General features: G+C 37.9%; 1 protein-coding gene across 4 annotated transcripts in view; it reads left to right on the top strand.

Annotated features, from left to right (window-relative positions):
* The window catches only part of SUGCT (succinyl-CoA:glutarate-CoA transferase), a 327,199-nt gene that overhangs the window by 255,882 nt on the left and 53,241 nt on the right, over nucleotides 1-18,076 (top strand). For 3 of the 4 annotated variants that reach the window (XM_042834219.1, XM_042834218.1, XM_042834223.1), the window contains exon 13: nucleotides 17,045-17,108. The exons of the other annotated variant lie outside the window; for it this stretch is intronic. In XM_042834219.1, the coding sequence (XP_042690153.1) occupies nucleotides 17,045-17,108 (64 nt within the window). The remainder of the gene's footprint in view (nucleotides 1-17,044; nucleotides 17,109-18,076) is intronic. 4 annotated transcript variants of the gene reach the window in all.

The following is an 18,076-nucleotide window of genomic DNA, read 5'->3' as shown; positions in this document are numbered from 1 at the left end:
GGCTCCACCCCTCCTAGAGCTATTTAAGAGCTGGCTACCAGTGGGGAAGGATTTCTTCTGGAGATCTGCTCTGCTGGAGTTTTGTAAGTGAGCCCAGGATAGGGGTAAGCCTTCTATTTATTCTCCTTTTATTATCATAATCTGCTTTGTCAAACTCTCTTGTTTATTTCATAATTATAACATCTTAATATTCATTGATTATACAACAATGCAATTATCGGCGTTTTAATCAGAAGGCCCATATCATGAAATTCTGATGCAACAATCTTAATCCAGGTGGGATTTTGTGCTTCTTCTTAACCCAGGTAGGATCTAGTCTCATGAAACCACGGAAGGTTTAGATTAGATGTCAGGGAAGTTCTTCACGGAGAGGGTGGTGAGGTGCTGGAACAGACTCCCCAGTTAAACTGTGAATGCCTCATCCCTGGAGGTGTTCAAGATGAGGCTGGATGGAGCCCTGTGCAATGTGATCTGGTACAAGATCTAGAGGTTGGTGGCCTTCCCTGTGGAACTTGATAATCTTTGAGGTCCCTTCCAACCCGAGCCATTCTGTGGATCTATGATTCTATGAAATAGCTGGAAACAAAAGGCAACTTTGTATATGTATATTTATTTGATTTAATTTTGTCTCACCTCTATACATTTTGTATAGTTTGATTCTTTTTCACTCTGCTTGCTTAAATAGTACTTGCTAGAGTAAAGGTCTTATACAAAGATCTTATACTACATTTGTAGTAATGCATAAGGGAAATTTCTTCTGGCAAATGTTAATTGCTAGGCAGCTTGCATCAAACAAGTACAAGATACATTGAAATGTTGCTAATTGACAGTATTATGAAGGTCCAGAAATGCTTCAGTATGAATACGTGTATAAATCACATAAAAAATCTGAATATCTGCTTACATTTAAATGTTTGAAAAAAAGGCTCTTCTTCCATGAGAGATTATAATAAATTCTGCTTTTAACACCATAAAGTCCTACTACTGACGTTATACAACAGGTGCTGCTGCTGAGGTAAAAAGTCCCCATCACGAAAGTTAGAAGTCATACTTAGATGTAGCTTCATACACATGAAGGTTTCTACGAAAGTAATGCCTCCTATTTTATTACATTGGCTCCAGAGGTGAATGCTGGTAGTGTGGCATTAGAGTATTATTCTAATGGAGTAAACTTACTGCCAGTATCCCATTACATTTTGTTGCCATGTGACAGATGGCAGCAGATGGGCAGCCTGGCAAAATGGAACCTGACATGGATGTATACATGAAGCAGAGGTGTGTCATTTAATTCTTTGATGAGGAAAAAACGGCACCATTGACTTTCATCAATACTTGCTGAATGGTTATGGGGACCAAACAGTGGACATGAGCACAGTGACGCAGTGCTGGAAAGTGACAGTGGATCATCTCTGCTGATGCAGATTTTTGCGAGCACAGCATGCAGGTTCTTGTTCACTGCTGGAAGAAATGCATAGATACTCGTGGTGACTGTGTTGAAAAACAGCATTTTAGTACCTGAGAATTTGCTCTATCGTGTTACTGGGCTCTTTCCATCTGTTGCCATTTCCATGGAGGTAGCATTTCTTTTGGCATAGCTGCAGTACCTGCACTCTAAAATTCCTCACTGGGAATTTTAGAGCAAAAGAAAAATCAGGCTACTCCTTGCATGGCAGGTCTGACCCCAAATGGGAAGATAATGTTGAAGATCAGTGCAGAAACACCATTTTCAAGCTTTATCAGGTTCTCTGTGGTTTCAGGGGTACAGGTAGAACATTCTAATTTTCTATCATTTCTACAGCACGAAGAAATGAACAGTGCTTTCTTAAGATTTGTTTCTGTTAAGTAGTTGATGTGTAGTTTCCAGAAGAATTGCATTTTAATACAGAAACGCCAAAAATCTATAGTATGATAGCTGGTGACATGACTGGAGGCTATTTGGTTAGTCTATACATTAGTGTTCAAAACTGATATTTCTCTGTTTCATAAGCTTTGGATTTGTATTGTTATTGTTAAGGTTAATGGCAGAGGGTCATTAACTTCAAAGCAAGAGAAGTCTGGGAACACTTCACAGTCTGTAGAAAGTGTTTTCTTTAAAAGCCTGTGTTGGTTTTTGTTCACGGTTTCATCAACAGAATTCAAATACTAATTGCTTTTATAAGGTTACGTTCTCACAGACCATCTAGTGCATATTATTGTCTAAATAACTGCATGATGTAGTATTTTCAGAACTTTTTTTTTTAACTAAGATTGTTTATGGAAGAAGTCACCTTTTTTCATTTGTACACTTATTGCTCTGAAATACCTTGCTGGCCTTTGAATTCCTTCGCCCTACTGCAATTTGAAGAGAAATTTTATGGTTCGATATTAAACTCATGAATCTGAATGTTAATAGTGGAAAAACAGATAAAAATAGGCAAGTATCAAACTTCTACAAAGGGGTGGAAGTTATGGATAGAAAATGGGAAGTTGTTTTCTGTTCAAGTACGCTTCCATGTATTCATTCTGCAGGTAGTACACTTAAATGCCATCTCCTTGGTACGTACAAGTAAGAGTTCTCTATCTCCAAGACTTTTGTGATAGTTCTTTCAAGGCCAGTGCTAACAAGACAAGAGTGTAAAATGTAGGGTAGTTGCTGGTGATGGAAGTTTCTTTAACAGCCCAGTACATGAAGCACTGAGGAAAAAACAAAAACAAAACACCACTTTGTCTGAACAGCCCAAACAGTGCTTTCCAGCATGGTCTGCTCTCATTTCTTCACTGTACGCTTCTGACTTGCATCAAAATGATGTAGTTTGAACCACAATCACCATTTCCTTTCTAAAGAGCTACAAAGATCCATGCAAGGAATAAAGGAAGGAGAAGGAATAAACTGCTGGTGAGGAGAGTTTTAAGGAATCTGCTTGTGGCAGGTTGAGGATCTATAGGGAGATGCTCCCATCTGGATCTACTTTACAGTGCTAAGCAGGTGCCAATGTGAAGTGGCATTCTTCTGTGAATGTGCAAGCTCTGCAGTCCTGGGAAGGGGTAAGTACTGTGGGCTGACAGACAAGTTCTAACTAAACAACGAATGATGTATACATAGACCGTAGCACTTACATGGCAGGTGAAAGATGGATGGAGTACTTGAAAAGAAGGCTCTCAGGAGCTCAGTATGGCGTGCAAGATTGGGAAATCTATACCGATTGTGTGCTTTGTCCTGGGAGAAAGAGGTGAGGCCCACAAGGACCATCAGAAACCAAGTGATGTATTAGCATGATGGTACAGTGCTGTTAATGCTTCCTTTGTGTAGTATTAGCCCAGCAAAGTTTGTGAATACTTGAGGCTTCCTGAGTGCTGAAATTTCTTTCTATAAATACATTCTCACTGTAACTTGCATGTCTGTCAGAGAAAGCACATATGATTTTTATAATAGAACTATGAGAAGCGTTCTTGGTACTCAGTATTGTTAAAGAGTGTGCATTTCAAAATAACAGTCCTTCTGTGTGTTGGAGAAACACCTCAGTATGTTTTGATCCAAAACTGCAACTCATGTGACTTGTTCTTCCTACACCACATGGCAAATAAAGATACTTGTGAAAAACTTTGGTTACTCAAAGCCTCACAGAAACTGTCAGAGTTTTCTCTTTGTCACTGCCAGCTCCATAGGAAAGACTGGGTGTAATCTCCAAATGTAATGAACATCTGAAATATCTGAGATTAGTATGAAAACAATGGCAGGGGAAAGGTTCTTCATATTTCTTCTCTGACAGTCTCCCACTTGTGGTATGCATTGCTTGAAGGCCTGGCAGTCCAGCTGTCCTAGCTTGTTACCAAAATACACTTACATTTATTTGCATTTACAAGTAAGTTTTCCACAAAGGAAAACATCTGGAAACTTCTTTAGTTGTTGTTGAATATGAAAGCTGAGTTAAAATGGAAGAAATATAACACAATAAAAGGAAGGTCTTTTACCTTATATTCTTGACACCAAAATAGTATGATTATGAACAATTCAGGACATTCATCTTCCTTTTTGCATTCACTTGCATTAAAAAAATAAATAAATGAATTAGTCTTGTACATGCTTTCTGCATAAAGAAAATGTAAAAATAGTATTTAAATGTTTAGTACAATATTTCTAATAAGCTGAAGTATGAAAAAATATGGAAAACCAGTGATTTTTTTAACACCACTGTTTGCAGTAAATTATTGGCTGAACAAAGCGAAAAAATGGACTGTTGTGGTAATAAAATCAGCCTGTTTCTATAGCACCTTCCAGGTGACCAGTGTGGAGCTATCAGTGTTATACATTAAAGGTAAGATACAGCTGGAGACAGGTTCTTTTGATCCCATAGCCAGTGCTTTGAATACAGTGCATCTTGCTATCAAAATGAGCCAGGTCTCATATCTGAATAATGATACAGCCAACCATCTTTGCTTAAGCATTTACATGTTTAAACCCACTAAAAAGATGCTATTACCATCACATCTCAGTTCTTAGCAGAAAAGAAAAGAAACCGATTTTTGAGCAGCCTGAAAGCCTCCTGAAGTCAGGATTAGGTCTGCAAACTTGTAAAACAGAATTTATGCAGTTACTTACAGACCTGTTTGCTTTAATTTCTGCATATTTTGACCTAAGTTATAAATCCTTGTTCTCTTAGTCTCCCTGCAATTCGTTATTAATATTAATTATGCCATCCACCAGTGAACCCTTCTGAAATGCTTCTCCACAAGAGTTATGAGCACGATTGTTTTACAGGAGTTTGGTCCTCTGTTAGAGTAGAAGCACTTTCTTTTGCTCTCATTGCTTTCCAGTGCATCAGATGAAAACTCTTGAGATTTATATCAGATGTTTGTAGCAGCTGTCTCACATTTACCTGGACTGTGAGTTATAAATTGAATTTTGTACATTTTCTCAAGAATAAGTATGTGTTTAATGATTAGACAATGGCAAAGGTGTTTCTGCTCTGTCACAACCAACTTTCATTGTTTAATACTTTTTGAATTATTTAATGTCTCTTTGTGCATAATACTGTGGCTAATTCAGCAGCAAGGACTTTAAATTTTGTTTTGTAGCACTAGGTTCCAAAGGAAACAAAATATTAGTATGGGATCTTTACTCTTAAGATCAATCTCCTATTACTTCAGTTACTGAATGTGAAGGATAAGGTAAAAAATTGAATTGCTAAAAACATTAATCGTTTGGTTCACTTAGGCTACAAAAACAAGTTGCTAAATAGAGTCTCAAGAAGGAAGATGGTGAGGCCAGCACTTTCATTAGATGTCTGAGAGGAGCTCACTGTGGTCGATGTACTCTGTGCCAGCAAAATAAACTACTAAAAGATGTCTAGAAACTCATCTCCAAAACCTGGTGAACTCTTTTTATGTTCATTTCTGAGATGCTTTTATGTTAATGTGCAGGTTTCATAGTTTAAGAATGTTTTCAGCATTGCAGTTAAAGAATGAGAAGTAGGATTTTCATTGGGGTATTTACACAGAGGAGGAAAAACCTTTGTGGATGAGGTTGTCTTGAACTGCAGTAAAAATAGATTGCTGCTGTAGGAAATTAATGAGTGTGGCTTGTCATACAGGAGTTGAGGAAAAGCTGACAAATGAGGACTCAGACTGTTTAGAGACATCTGTTAATGATGTCAGTCATACAAAAGGTGTAAAGGGACGAGAATGAAATGTACAGCAAAAGTGAAGGAGGGTCAACTGAGATATTCTGGAAAGCTAATAGAGTGACAAACTTTAGAGTTAAATAAAAAATGATGTGGCCAATTCCCTGCTTCCCTGAATGCATACAAAACCTGTACATATCTGTATACCAACATAAGATGTGTAATGGAAAAAATAGGTGACCTGAAATTCTTGGCAAACAAAGAGGATCTTGACATAGTAGCCATTACAAAAGAATGTTGGAATGACAAAAATCAATAGGAGAGTGTAATACCTGACCATAAACTAACAGGAAGAACAGATTAGGTCATAGAGCTGAGGGAGCAGTATTAGTGCTGTACTTATTGAGCCTTCTGATCAGGAAACGGATATTGAGTCCAAAATGTTGAAGTAGATCAAAGAATCAACTAAGCCTAATGAGGTAGTAATAATGGGGGACTTCAACTACCTTCTGCTGTTTGAATGTCACAATGGGATAAAGCATAAGGGAAGCAATTTCTCATCACTCTGAGTGATAGCCTTTTAGGAGCATTCCATTCCAGAGGATGCAAACTCGGTGGCAATTCTTGACTTGAGTAACATACAGGAATGAAGGTAAGAAATTCTGAAGAACTGTACCAAAGAAGATTTAAGTCTTTAACTTAAGTCATGGTCACTGTAATACTTAAGTTTGATATGAAGGGCCAATAGTTAGGAATAGGTTTAGAGAACTACCAATAGATTGGAGAATGTGAAAATTCTCTAGGCAAAAGGCACTAAATTAAAATTAAGGAAATTAAGTCCTTAGAATCTATATGGAATCCAGTTGTAGTATTCAGTAATAGACTGAGAAAGAGATACAGCAGGCAACAGAGTAGAAAGTATTTGAACATGGTTATGGAAATCAGAATTTCGATAGACCAATGACAGGAAACCCATATTTAGGGATGCCTATAAAAAGGCCTTCTGCCACAGCAAGTGCCTAAAAAGCTGTGAAACTGTAGCATAAGAATATCTTTTGTCAAGAACATCACCTCACACCACAAAAAAAAAAAAAAAAAAGGGGGGGGGGGAAGTTCACCAGAGCAAAGAGTAAGACAGTGGCAGATATGAGGACTTCCCAGTGAACTGTGGTTTTCTGTTGTGTTGCATTACTTGGTATCACTGATGTGGTGGTAGGTAGATACAGAACTATGACATACTAAAGAGTCTACTTTGTCAGAATAAGAGAACCAGGAGTAAAGAACTAAAATTAACAACAAACTGGAAAAACAGCAATAGTAAAAGCAGATCTCACTCATTCAAAAATTTCTAAAGAATGCTGGTTTTGTTTGAAGTAATACTATTCCAGGGTAAAACTGTGATATGCTTCAAGCACGTAGACAGGGGAAGGATGATGGATCTCATCTACCTAGACTTCTGCAAAGCCTTTAACACTGTCTCTCACCACATCCTTCTCTCTAAATTGGAGAAGTATGGATTTGAAGGATGGACTGTTCGATGAATTTAGAATTGGTTGGCTGGACGTAGGCAAAGGATTGTGACCAACAGTCCTGTGTCTGGGTGGAGGCCGGTCACAAATGGTATCCCACAAGGGTCATTCTTGGGATCGGTGCTTTTCATCATCTTTATCAGTGACATAGCCAATAGAATTGTGTGCACCCTCAGCAATGACCCCAACCCGAGCACTACAGTCAATACACTGGAGGGAAGGGAAGCCATCCAGAGGGACCTGGATAGGCTGGAGAAATGGGCCCATGAGAACCGGGGCAGCCTGGTCTGCTGGTTGGTGACCCTGCACATAGCAGGGGGTTGGAACTGGATGAGCACTGTGGTTCTTTTCAACCCAGGCCATTCTAGGATTCTATGTGACGTTGATATAAGAAAGGGTTGTCTTGCCGGTACAATACTTACATGTGAACTACATGTTAGAAGCTGTTTTTGGAAACAGAATAACAAAATTATTTGGAATGTAAAAGGACTTTCTTTTGCAACACGTCTTGAAAATACTGGGGATATTGCATTGGAGAAAAAAAAAAAAAAAAAAAAAGAGGATAGGCTGATAAGCAAAACATTCTGCTGCTTAACACCATTCTAATAATTCTAAGTGGAACCAGACATTGGGTATGGATACATTTAATATTCTTTTCAAATTTCAAATGAGTGAAAATCTTTTTATTTGGAAGGAAGTTTTTAGGATGTGGGATGTGATCCCAATATGATATTCTGTTCACAACATGCTCTGTTACTTCTTTAGGGGGTGATTATGGCCATGGCACTACGTTCAGCATGTACAGGAAAAACTGCCTTATTATTTTCTTGTGGTTTGGAGGCACGAGTAGTAATTACATTTACCAACAGCCAGCTATTTTTTTTGAGGTTACAAAAACACAGAGAAAAGGGTTACATCATTTCCTTTGTGGCCCTGGAAATCCTTTCCACTTAACTCAAGATAAAGCTGTGAAAGAGTAGTGTCTGCACAAATGCATTGCCTTACATTAACTAGACATTTTTAAACTGTTTTGTGCTTGTGACTTGTAACATATTTGATACATTCCTAATTCCAGCATCTCCTTTAGTTTGGAATTTAGAAGCTGATTGCAACCTAGCTAGTAATTTGAATGGTTCTGAAACCTTGCTGGTAGTTCAGAGTAAGACTGCCTTGCCATGTGTTTGGTTACATACATAATCAGTTATGTTACATCTGAAATGGACTCATATGGTATGAAGTGAACCTTACGATGATTGCCATAATTTGCCAAATGTTTAGTAGATAGCCAAATCGCCCATGTAAAAGTAGACAGAAACTGTTTCTGTTTCTCTCCTACCAGCCTTTGTGCTGCTGCATCAGTAATACAACAAAGTTTTCTACTTCTTTTCCCTGCAATAGAGCCATTTGTTTTGAGGGATGAGATGAAGATAAATGCTGGAGGGAATGGCCTCAAGTTTTGCCAGGAGATGTTCAAGATGGACATTAGGAAAAATTTATTCTCTGAAAGAGTAGTCAGGCACTGAAACAGGCTGCCTGGGGAGCTGGTTGGGTCATCGTCCCTGTATGTGTTCAGTAAACATTTAGATGTTGTACTTAGGGACATGGTTTAGTGAGAACTGTTGGTGATGGGCGAGCGGTTGGACTGGATGATCTTGGAGGTCTCTTCCAACCTTGATGATTCTGCGATTCTACCATTCTGTGATTCTATCCTTCACCACTTTATTTATATGAACTTGTAAATAATGGATTTGAACTTTCAAGCAATCAAAAATGAAGCCTCTATTTGAATCTCCATTTTCCAGCTTGCAGGTCTTTGGCATGAACATGAAGTTTAAAAATGTACTTTGCAGCCGTATTTTCTAGCAATTGTATTTATTTTGAAATTCCCTTTATTCTCATTTTCTGTTCTATATATCAGTTAGCTTTTAAGTGAGACTCAGAAGAGGCTCAAATACGGCAACCAAAATAGTAATATTGAATTGAACATGCCTAATTGTAACATAAATATTTATATAGAGAAGTAATGTCAGTTGAATAATTTTTTTTCAACATGGTGAGAGTATAAGAACTGGAGTTAATATTTAATTCTCTTTGTGAAAGCAGATGGCTGAGGGAATTTAACTCAGGTAGAAAACTTTTAACCACTTTTTAGCTTATGGTTATTAACAACACTGGGGAAAAGAGCAAAATTAATCATTGAAGTTATTATGTCTGAATTACTCTGAGCTTTATAGCAGCTGATTTAAGTATCCTCTGTAGTTGTTCTCATGACAAGCTAAGAGGAAATGATGAAACAATTGAGAATATACATGATGAAATGTATTAAATTACCCTCGATTTACCTTACACAAGTAAAATATTAAGATCTTTCCTTAAAAGATTCTGTGAGGACTTCCTTACATATTGGGGGAATAATATTAAAGTAATTTTAAATTAAATCCTTTTATTCTCTGAGTTTAGAGGGCAATTGTGAGTTGTTCTATTTGCTACAGTTTGAATAAAGTCAAGCAATAATGTGTATCAACTAAATAAAAATAATTTGTAAAGATTTCTGTAAATGTTATCCATCACCAAATACTTTCCTTTTATAACGTGCTTGAATTTGATTTTGTCTGCCGATAAATAAGTAATTCTAAAGTAGAACTGTACCAACAAATGATATTTACTTTTGTTCTGCATTACATATATATGACATATATATCATTTTACAATTTCAGTTTGCAAGGAAACTTGACTTAAAAAATATTTAGCAAAGGATTGTGTGGAAATCACACTAACATGGCATAACTCAGAGCAACCCTGTATTTTACTGATGGCAATAGGATGCACTTATTTTTTTACTATTTTATGTACTTTTTTTTCCATGTGAATATAACAGAATCATAGAATTGCTCAAGCTGGAAAAGACCTTAAAGATCATCAAGTCCAACCACAACCCAACCATGTTGCCCTAACAACCCTCCCCTAAATCATGTCCCTGAACACCACATCCAGATGGTTTTTAAACACATCCAGGGATAGTCTCCCTTCCTGAGGAACCCATTCCAGTGCTTAACAACCCTTTCTGTAAAAAGTTTTTTCTGAGATCCAACCTAAGCTTACCCTGGTGCAACTTGAGGCCATTTCCCCTCATTCTATCACCAGTGAGAAGAGGCCATCCCCACTCTTGCTGTGAGCACCTTTCAGGTATTTGAAGAGAGCAGTAAGGTCTCCCCTCAGCCTCCTCTTCCCCAGACTGAACAGCCCCAGTTCCTTCAGTCTCTCCTCACAGGCCATATTCTCCAAGCCCTTCCCCAGCCTTGCTGCCCTTCTTTGCACCTGCTCCAGCACCTCCATGTCCTTTCTGTACTGAGGTGCCCAAAACTGAGCACAGCACTCGAGGTGAGGCCTCACCAGTGCTGAGTGCAGGGCAGGATGACTTCCCTGGTCCTGCTCACCACAGCACTCCTGATCCAAGCCAGGATGCCATTGGCCTTCTTGGCCACCTGGGCACACTGCTGGCTCATGTTCAGCCCACTGTCCATCCCATTTGAGAGGCTTTACCTTTGCAGTTCTTAGTATCAGGAGGAAAGACATAAACATTTACCATTTAAAAAAAAAAAAAATAAAATAATCCTATGTGGAATGTCGCAGACAACAGTCTGAGATTACACTACTAATGCTGCCACTAAGCAAAGATTAAAAAATGTTGACATCAGACTTTCTTTTGATGTTCCTACTTTAATTTCCAGGATGACTATATTTTGAATAAAATGAAATGACATGAAAAGGTTATTGCTGAAAGACAGGCTGCTTGTGATTTCCTTATAATGATCTCATTGTAGTCCAGTGTAAAATGCCACCCAAACATTAATTTGATTCACAAAAACTCAAGTGATAATAGGTAATACAGTAATAGAATATTTCTAGCATGGAAAGTGAACCATATGGAAGAAAAAGTAACTTACAAAAATGATTCTACTTTTAGCTATCATCTTTCATACGAACATCTTTATTCATAAGCTCCTTATGCCGAGCTAAGGTAATGAATGAATAGAAAGGGGATAGGGGGCTCTGCTACATAAGGAGGATCATGATTGTGCGTAGGATATGAGACAATGGAGGAGAAGGCCTTTAAGTTCTATCTCTTCATTTGCCCTCAGATTTCCCTTGTTTCTGATAGCAATGGATGTGAGCCTTGCGGTCTTTCAAGGGTTAGATTTTAGTAATCTTGTTTTACACCTTTCCTTTGCAGCTTTGAGAATGTATAGCAGAAGGAGTTGGTTAAGTGGTTGGTCTTTTGGTGTTTTTTTCCCCCAGTTTCTTGTTGAGAATTTTAACAATGGGACATATGAAACAGGAAGTTACACAGTTCTTTGAGACTCTATTGCTGATGTGGAAAAACAGATGTATTGCCCACTTTATTGGGGATTCAGTTATAAGCATTGAGTTCTTCAAAACAAAATACAGAACCAAGTATACTATTATAGGCTAAATAACTGTAGAAGATAGAAGTGTAATGAATAATGAGAATTTCAGTGCTTTAGAGAAAAATGTATCTGAGGAAAAACCATATTTGTAATAAAAAGGGAAAGAAAGTTTGATTTCAACTTCAACAGTCCCTTTTAAAAGGCAATAATGGAGACTCTCAAAGATACAGAAGGCTTTTACTAGTTGCATTTTAAGAAAGAAATGGAATTTGTGCATCATAAAAAGAAATGTTTTAAAGTTAAGTCTGCAAAGTTAGAATAAGAATTTAGAGATGTCAAACAGGAAAACGTGCATTTTTTTTTTTGAGTCCTGAGTTAGCTGCTGGAGAGCCTGCATGTTCTTCCTTAACCAAATGGTGTTACTTGTAGGTCCAGCCTTTAGTTTACTGCATGAAGAAGCTAGTATGCACCTTGAATGAATGTTGATTTCCAGTTCATGTGTGCGTTTCATTGCGTTGGAATCACAAATAATTAATAACATGCATAACGGAATCCTATAGAAGTTACAGAGAAAGAAAGCCGAACTTTCAATGCTGTTTGATTAAGGGCATAACTGGAGAGATTCAAAATATGAGTTAAAATGATTAGTTAGATTTTCCCATTCTTTCGTTTGGAAAAAGAATTCTGAATGTCTCACTTGTCTGTCTAGCAGAATTAATGATTTGATGCATTGCCAAATGATTAGACCAGTGAACAGATTTTCTTCCACCAGCATTTTTTGTTGGAAATACCTGTATTTTTAAATGTCATCTAAATAGTCTCAGCCATGAGCTCAGAAAAAACTGACCTGACCTTTTGACACCACCTGTTCAGGAATGGGAATTTCTTCAGCATGCTATTCTACGCAGATAAAAGGTTCATAAAATCTGACCTGAAAAGAATGGTTAAAATAATTAGTTTTGTTTAGTCTAGGAAAGAGCAGACTGAGGGAGGATGGAATTACGATCTTCCAGTATGTAAAAAAAATGCTGTAAAGGTGCTAGAGATTTGTTTTCTGTATCAAGTTGAGAAGACAAGAATGAAAATGTTTATGTGAAGTAAAGACATTTAGATTATGTAAGAGGAGAAAATTTTCTAATGTAAGAATAGGGGAATATGGTAGAGCCTGTATAAGAAAACTGTCATCTTCTTTACTGGAAATTTTCAAGAATGCTGTCTTTATTACACCTATCAGTAGTAGTTGAGGATGTTAATGCTGTTCACATTACAAGGTGAATAAGTAGATGAATTTGGTAATGGATGTGCAAACTTTTAGCGTGCCTGGGCTGCGCTGAGTGAAGAGGAATTGTCTTGAGCTGCATACAAAGTACGTTGGTTGCTCCAAAAGTAATGCCTCATATTTATTTCCGTGGAAACTGCAATAGATACAAAGAATATGATAATGCCATTCAGTAGAGCAAATTCTCAGCTGCTAAGCACTTTTTCAGTACAGTCGCTACCATTAACTATGCATTTCTGCTGATGATAAACAAGAGCCTGCATGCCGCACTTGTAGAAATCTGGACCAGCAGAGGTGATTCCCTGTCACCATCACCACTGCTGAAATGCACCACACACTGCTGCTTTGTGCTCACATCCACTATTTGGCCTCCATAAAGGCTCAGCAAGCACTGATGAATGTCAGTGGGTATAATTTTTCCGCATGGAGGGTTTCAGTGACACACCTTTGCTTCCATGTGAGACAGACCCTCCCTGAGCCTTCTTGGAGCTAAGCAAAGCCGGTTTCCTCACGCTGCCCTGGAATGAAATGTGCCATGGACCTTCCCCAGCCCTGAGACACCAGAACAGGCCTTAAATGTGAAATGTAAAAATGATGAACCCTGCTGCTCACTTCAGTTTTTTTCTGTCCAGGTCAGAAACAAGCCTTGGAAAATAACCTAAGGTTTTAGGTGTATTTCCATGCCTGCATAGAAGCTTCTGCTCTATATTTGAGCTTTTGTTGAGTGACTGGTCATAAATTCTTTCACAAATAGCTCATTCTTCAACCATTCTAGTTAGTTCCTGCTCTTGTCTTCCCAAGAGCATTACAGAATCTAATCTCAAGAAAAGTTTTATCTTGCTTTGTCCTTTAACACAACTTGAGAATAATTTCAGAGTTTCTATTAGCTTGATGCATTACTCAATGTGCCCTTTTTCAAGCACAAGGACGTAGGTTGTGCAGTGAATGTTAGGAATTGTTTCTGTATAGCTGAACAGTCAACATCAGTAATAGGAGGGCTGCTCCAAAAGTAATGCCTCCTGTTTATTATGTTGGTGAGGTCTCCCCATGGCCTTCTCCAGACATTTTTTTTTTCCTTTTTCCTACTGCTTGTGTAAAATCTTGATTCTTTATATAGCTGTTAGCTGATTTTTCTTAATAAAAGTCCCTTGATCCTGCTCTTTTACTACTAATTAAGTAATAATGCTACCAACTAAACAAAACAGGTTTTGTTTATCTGAAAATTTCAGCTTCAGAGACACAGACTGCATTTAAGAAACTTTGCATAGTTGCTTTGAGCAGAAAAAAATGGGCAGATCAGTAATTCACATATTTTCCTTTAAGTATATATATTTTTAGCAGACAATAGCAGCATTCTAAAAGAATGTCGTTCTCCAGTTCTCCAGACATGAATTTCAGCAGGAAATTCAGCAGGATTCTGAGTAACATTAGCAAGGTTCTATTGTGTGGGATGTGTGTCTGTACCTACCTGGGCATACTTTTAAGAAAAGGATGGGAATAAAGGAAAAGTTCAACTGGAATCTGTGGGATTTCAACCTTTATGCTCTTTCTTTCGTAGAGCATACTTCAGAAAAGTATTTAAACTCATTCTCAATGCCCACTAATGGCAGCGGCTCAACAGAAAACTGTAACTGTGTAAGACCTGCAGGATCAGGCTCCCAGGGCCTCTTCTTCCCTCAAAATGTTTGTGCTCTGGGAAAAGATTAAGTAGCTTTAGAACAGTAGTATAATGTAATCAGTGTACTTAAGTATGATATAAACATATCAGATATATGACATACTTGATCCTATTGTTGCATTAACTCTTTATAAAGAATTGGGTACAATCTGATTTCAGATGTCTTTCTGGTTTCTTTTTCCCCACTGATAGCTCTTACAGGGTCCAATTAACCACACTTGCACTGGAGAGGAAAAAAAATTGTAACAAAAAGAAACAAACAAACGAAAAAAAACACTCATGGGTACAGACAGCTCTGATGGACTAAGAAATCTGCTGAAAACCTGTGTTACAGTGGATGCCAGGCTAAACAGGAGCCGGCATCATGCATTCCTCATGAATAAGGCAGACAATATGCTTGGCTGCTTTGTACTGGTGAGTCTGTCCCTGGATTTCTGTGTCCAGTTTTGGAACCTCCCATTTCAGAATGGCTGCTGAGAAACTCGTGTGGATTCGGAGAAGAGCTGCCAGGATAACAGCACTTGGGGTGAGGGAGGGAGCTGGGCTGGTTTAGTCCAGCAAAGGGGATGCTCCGGGGAGCTTTCATAGCATCCACATCTGCTAATGGGGAGACAATCAACAGAGGTACACAGTAGTATAAGATGATATAGCCCAAGGCAACAGCTTCAAATAAAGGTTTGGCAGGTTGAGACCGGATATTAGGAAGTAATGTGTTTTATTAGGAATATGGCACAGTATGGGAGCCTGTTACTTGGGCGTAGTGAAATCTCCATCCTTGCAGGATTTCATTACATGTTCAGGAAAAGCTGCTGCTGTCCTGACTGCTTGTTGGCAGTAGGCACATGTAAAGCGGGAGTATGGACTAGATGTTATCCAGAGATCCCTTCCAACCAGATTATCTGCTGTCCTGCATCAGTCGTTCATGTTTCTGATGAAATTCAAGGTTGAGAATTCCTCATTGTTATACATGCAAAGCTTTGCAAAGCCAATTAAAAGCTTGTTTGAAATGTTTAACTCATGAGTCCAACCTTTTGTCTTTGATTAGGCCACACTGAGTGAAAAGATATTGTCTTGGGCTGCATATGAAATATGTAGGTCCCTCCAAAAGCAATGTTTCCTATTTTTTTTCCATATAAACTACAATAGGTACAAAGAGCCCTGTAACACTGTTTGATTGAGCAAATTCCCATCTACAAAACACTATTTTTCAACATTGTCACTACTGATAGCTATGCATTTTTGCCTGTGATGAACAAGAGCTTGCATGCTGCACTCAAAAATCTGCACCATTGGAGATGACCCACTGCCACTGTCACCACTGCTGAAATGCAGCACCTACCATCTCACTGTGCTCACATCCGTTGTTGGGTCTCCATAAAAGATCAGCAACAGTAGATGAATGTCAGTGTGTTCATTTTTTTTTCCTCATGGAGGAATTTAATGATGCTATTTCTTTGTATGCACTTCCATGTCAGACGTGGTTTTGTCAGACTGCTCCTCTGCTGCCATTTGTTACACAGCAGCAGCACGTAACAGAATATTGGCAGGAAGGTTCAACTTCTGCTACACCACCACCGTCTACCTCTGATATCATGGACCAACCTAATAAAACAGGATTTTATTTTGAAGCAGCCTTCATACATAATATAGTTGATGTACACAAGCAACAAAGCATATTTTACTTTTTAAAAATTGTAAAGCTGTTTGGCTAGTGGGAGGGTTATCTCTACAGGACACATATATTAAAAAACAAATACCAGTTACGTGATTAAGGTGACAGCATTGAATGGATGTCAGAGTAATAAGTGAGGAAACAAAAAAGACTGCTTATTGACTTCGCAGGTAGATTTCCATTAAATAGTAAAAAATTCTGTTGTGAATTGCTTTTCCTCTGTTTGAGTGTTTCAATATACCTTTGTTTTCTGGTTGAGTTTAATAACGCAGAATTGGAAATTGTGATGAATAATCATCCCATGCAGATAGAGGGTTGTTATGCCTTCTAAGCAGAACAGAATTAACATCAGATTTATGATGGCTTTCCCCAGTGTTTGTAAGATCTATTGGGACAGCATTATGTAGCGTGATCTATCATAAGCTCAAAGACACCTGAATATGAGCAAAGAAAACTAGAAAGCATCATCTCTGCATAGACTTGTAATGCATATGGCAGAGCAAAAGTGAAAGTGGTTCAAGGTTTCAATTCTCCATGTTGCTACCAATTGTTTGTCTGTCAGTGGTAGAAAGTGTGATGTGCTTTCAGCTCAATTGCTTCTGCTTGATGTTGGATACAGGAGCCCAAAGGTATGTTAGACATGTCAAGTCTTAGTGAGGTTTTTATTGAGATGCATAGAGAACCATGTCAAACATCAGGGCTTTCATTTTATAAGCTATGCAAATTACATGAACTGTAGCTCCCTGGATTTTTTATATTCTCTAAAAGAACATGGAAATATATGTGTCCTTTTTACTTTTGCGTTTAGGACCTAGTTGATCATTTTTTTTATTACACACACACACATATATATATATATATATATTTTTTTTAATAGGTGCTGCACAATGGACTTGTGATGGAAATGGATCACCCAACAGCTGGGAGGATAGCTGTTCCAGGTTAGATGTTTAATTCTTTTCTCTAAATGGAGCTTGAAATTAAATGTTACATGACATCCTGAATAGTTCTGGAACTCAGCTGAGGACATGACACATCTTCACATTTCACTCAAATGAACAAAAGTTTAAACAGGAAGACATTTGCGCTCATATTCATTCCAGTAGCAGAAAAATTGGTTAAAATGTGTGTCAGAATAGCTTCTGGTTTTCATCGGCCAGTTGTCATACAATTTGAACATGGATTTGATAATATTTGCAAACTCCCACTGCTAGAAATATTACTGCTAAATCGTCTGCATGAATATGTGTATCTGGTTTTGATTTAGGTCTATTTTGCAAGTTACACAGACGTCTTTTAGGGACATTTCTGTTGTTAAAAATAAAGAAGGAAGAAAAGGGAAGTTCATACCAAAGGTTTGATCGCAGTATTTTGTTTAATGAAATTAGACATAAAGATCGGCAGTGATGAAGTCTTAAATAGCTACTTTGAATTTCCAAAGAATATGAAAGTAAAATAGGAGTATCTTTTTAAAGTGGATCAGGACTTTGAGCTAGTTTAGCTTTACTCACATTGGAGTTGTGAAATGGGGTTAGGTTCATCACGGGCAAATCCTCATCCAGATCCTTGAGGTTGGCTCTGTTTTGATGACTGAGCTTTATCTAACAATCTGCTAGCTCTTTGGCCAACTTTTCCTAATTTTCTATGCTTCTCTATATCCCAAGCCACGTTAAGAATTGTTTCCTTCCTCATTCGGAGCACCGTGCCATTTTTATTTTTATAACATATTCTCCTTACATTGTGACTTTCTGAGCCAAATTCCATCCCCTGACACAGCATCCAGTTGTCATCAATTTCAGTTGACTTGAGCACATGTAGTGGTAAGAATAGTTTGACCCATAAAATTTATCTTAATTTGCACATCCTGGAATCTTACAGGGATGCCGAAAGAATTATTTGAATGAAATCA

This window comes from Centrocercus urophasianus, unplaced genomic scaffold (genome assembly GCF_019232065.1).
Source record: "Centrocercus urophasianus isolate 14NV4802_14NV808 unplaced genomic scaffold, USGS_Curo_1.0 seq_44, whole genome shotgun sequence".
In the NCBI taxonomy this organism is placed as follows: domain Eukaryota; kingdom Metazoa; phylum Chordata; class Aves; order Galliformes; family Phasianidae; genus Centrocercus; species Centrocercus urophasianus.
This window is presented reverse-complemented; position numbering and strand designations above follow the sequence as displayed.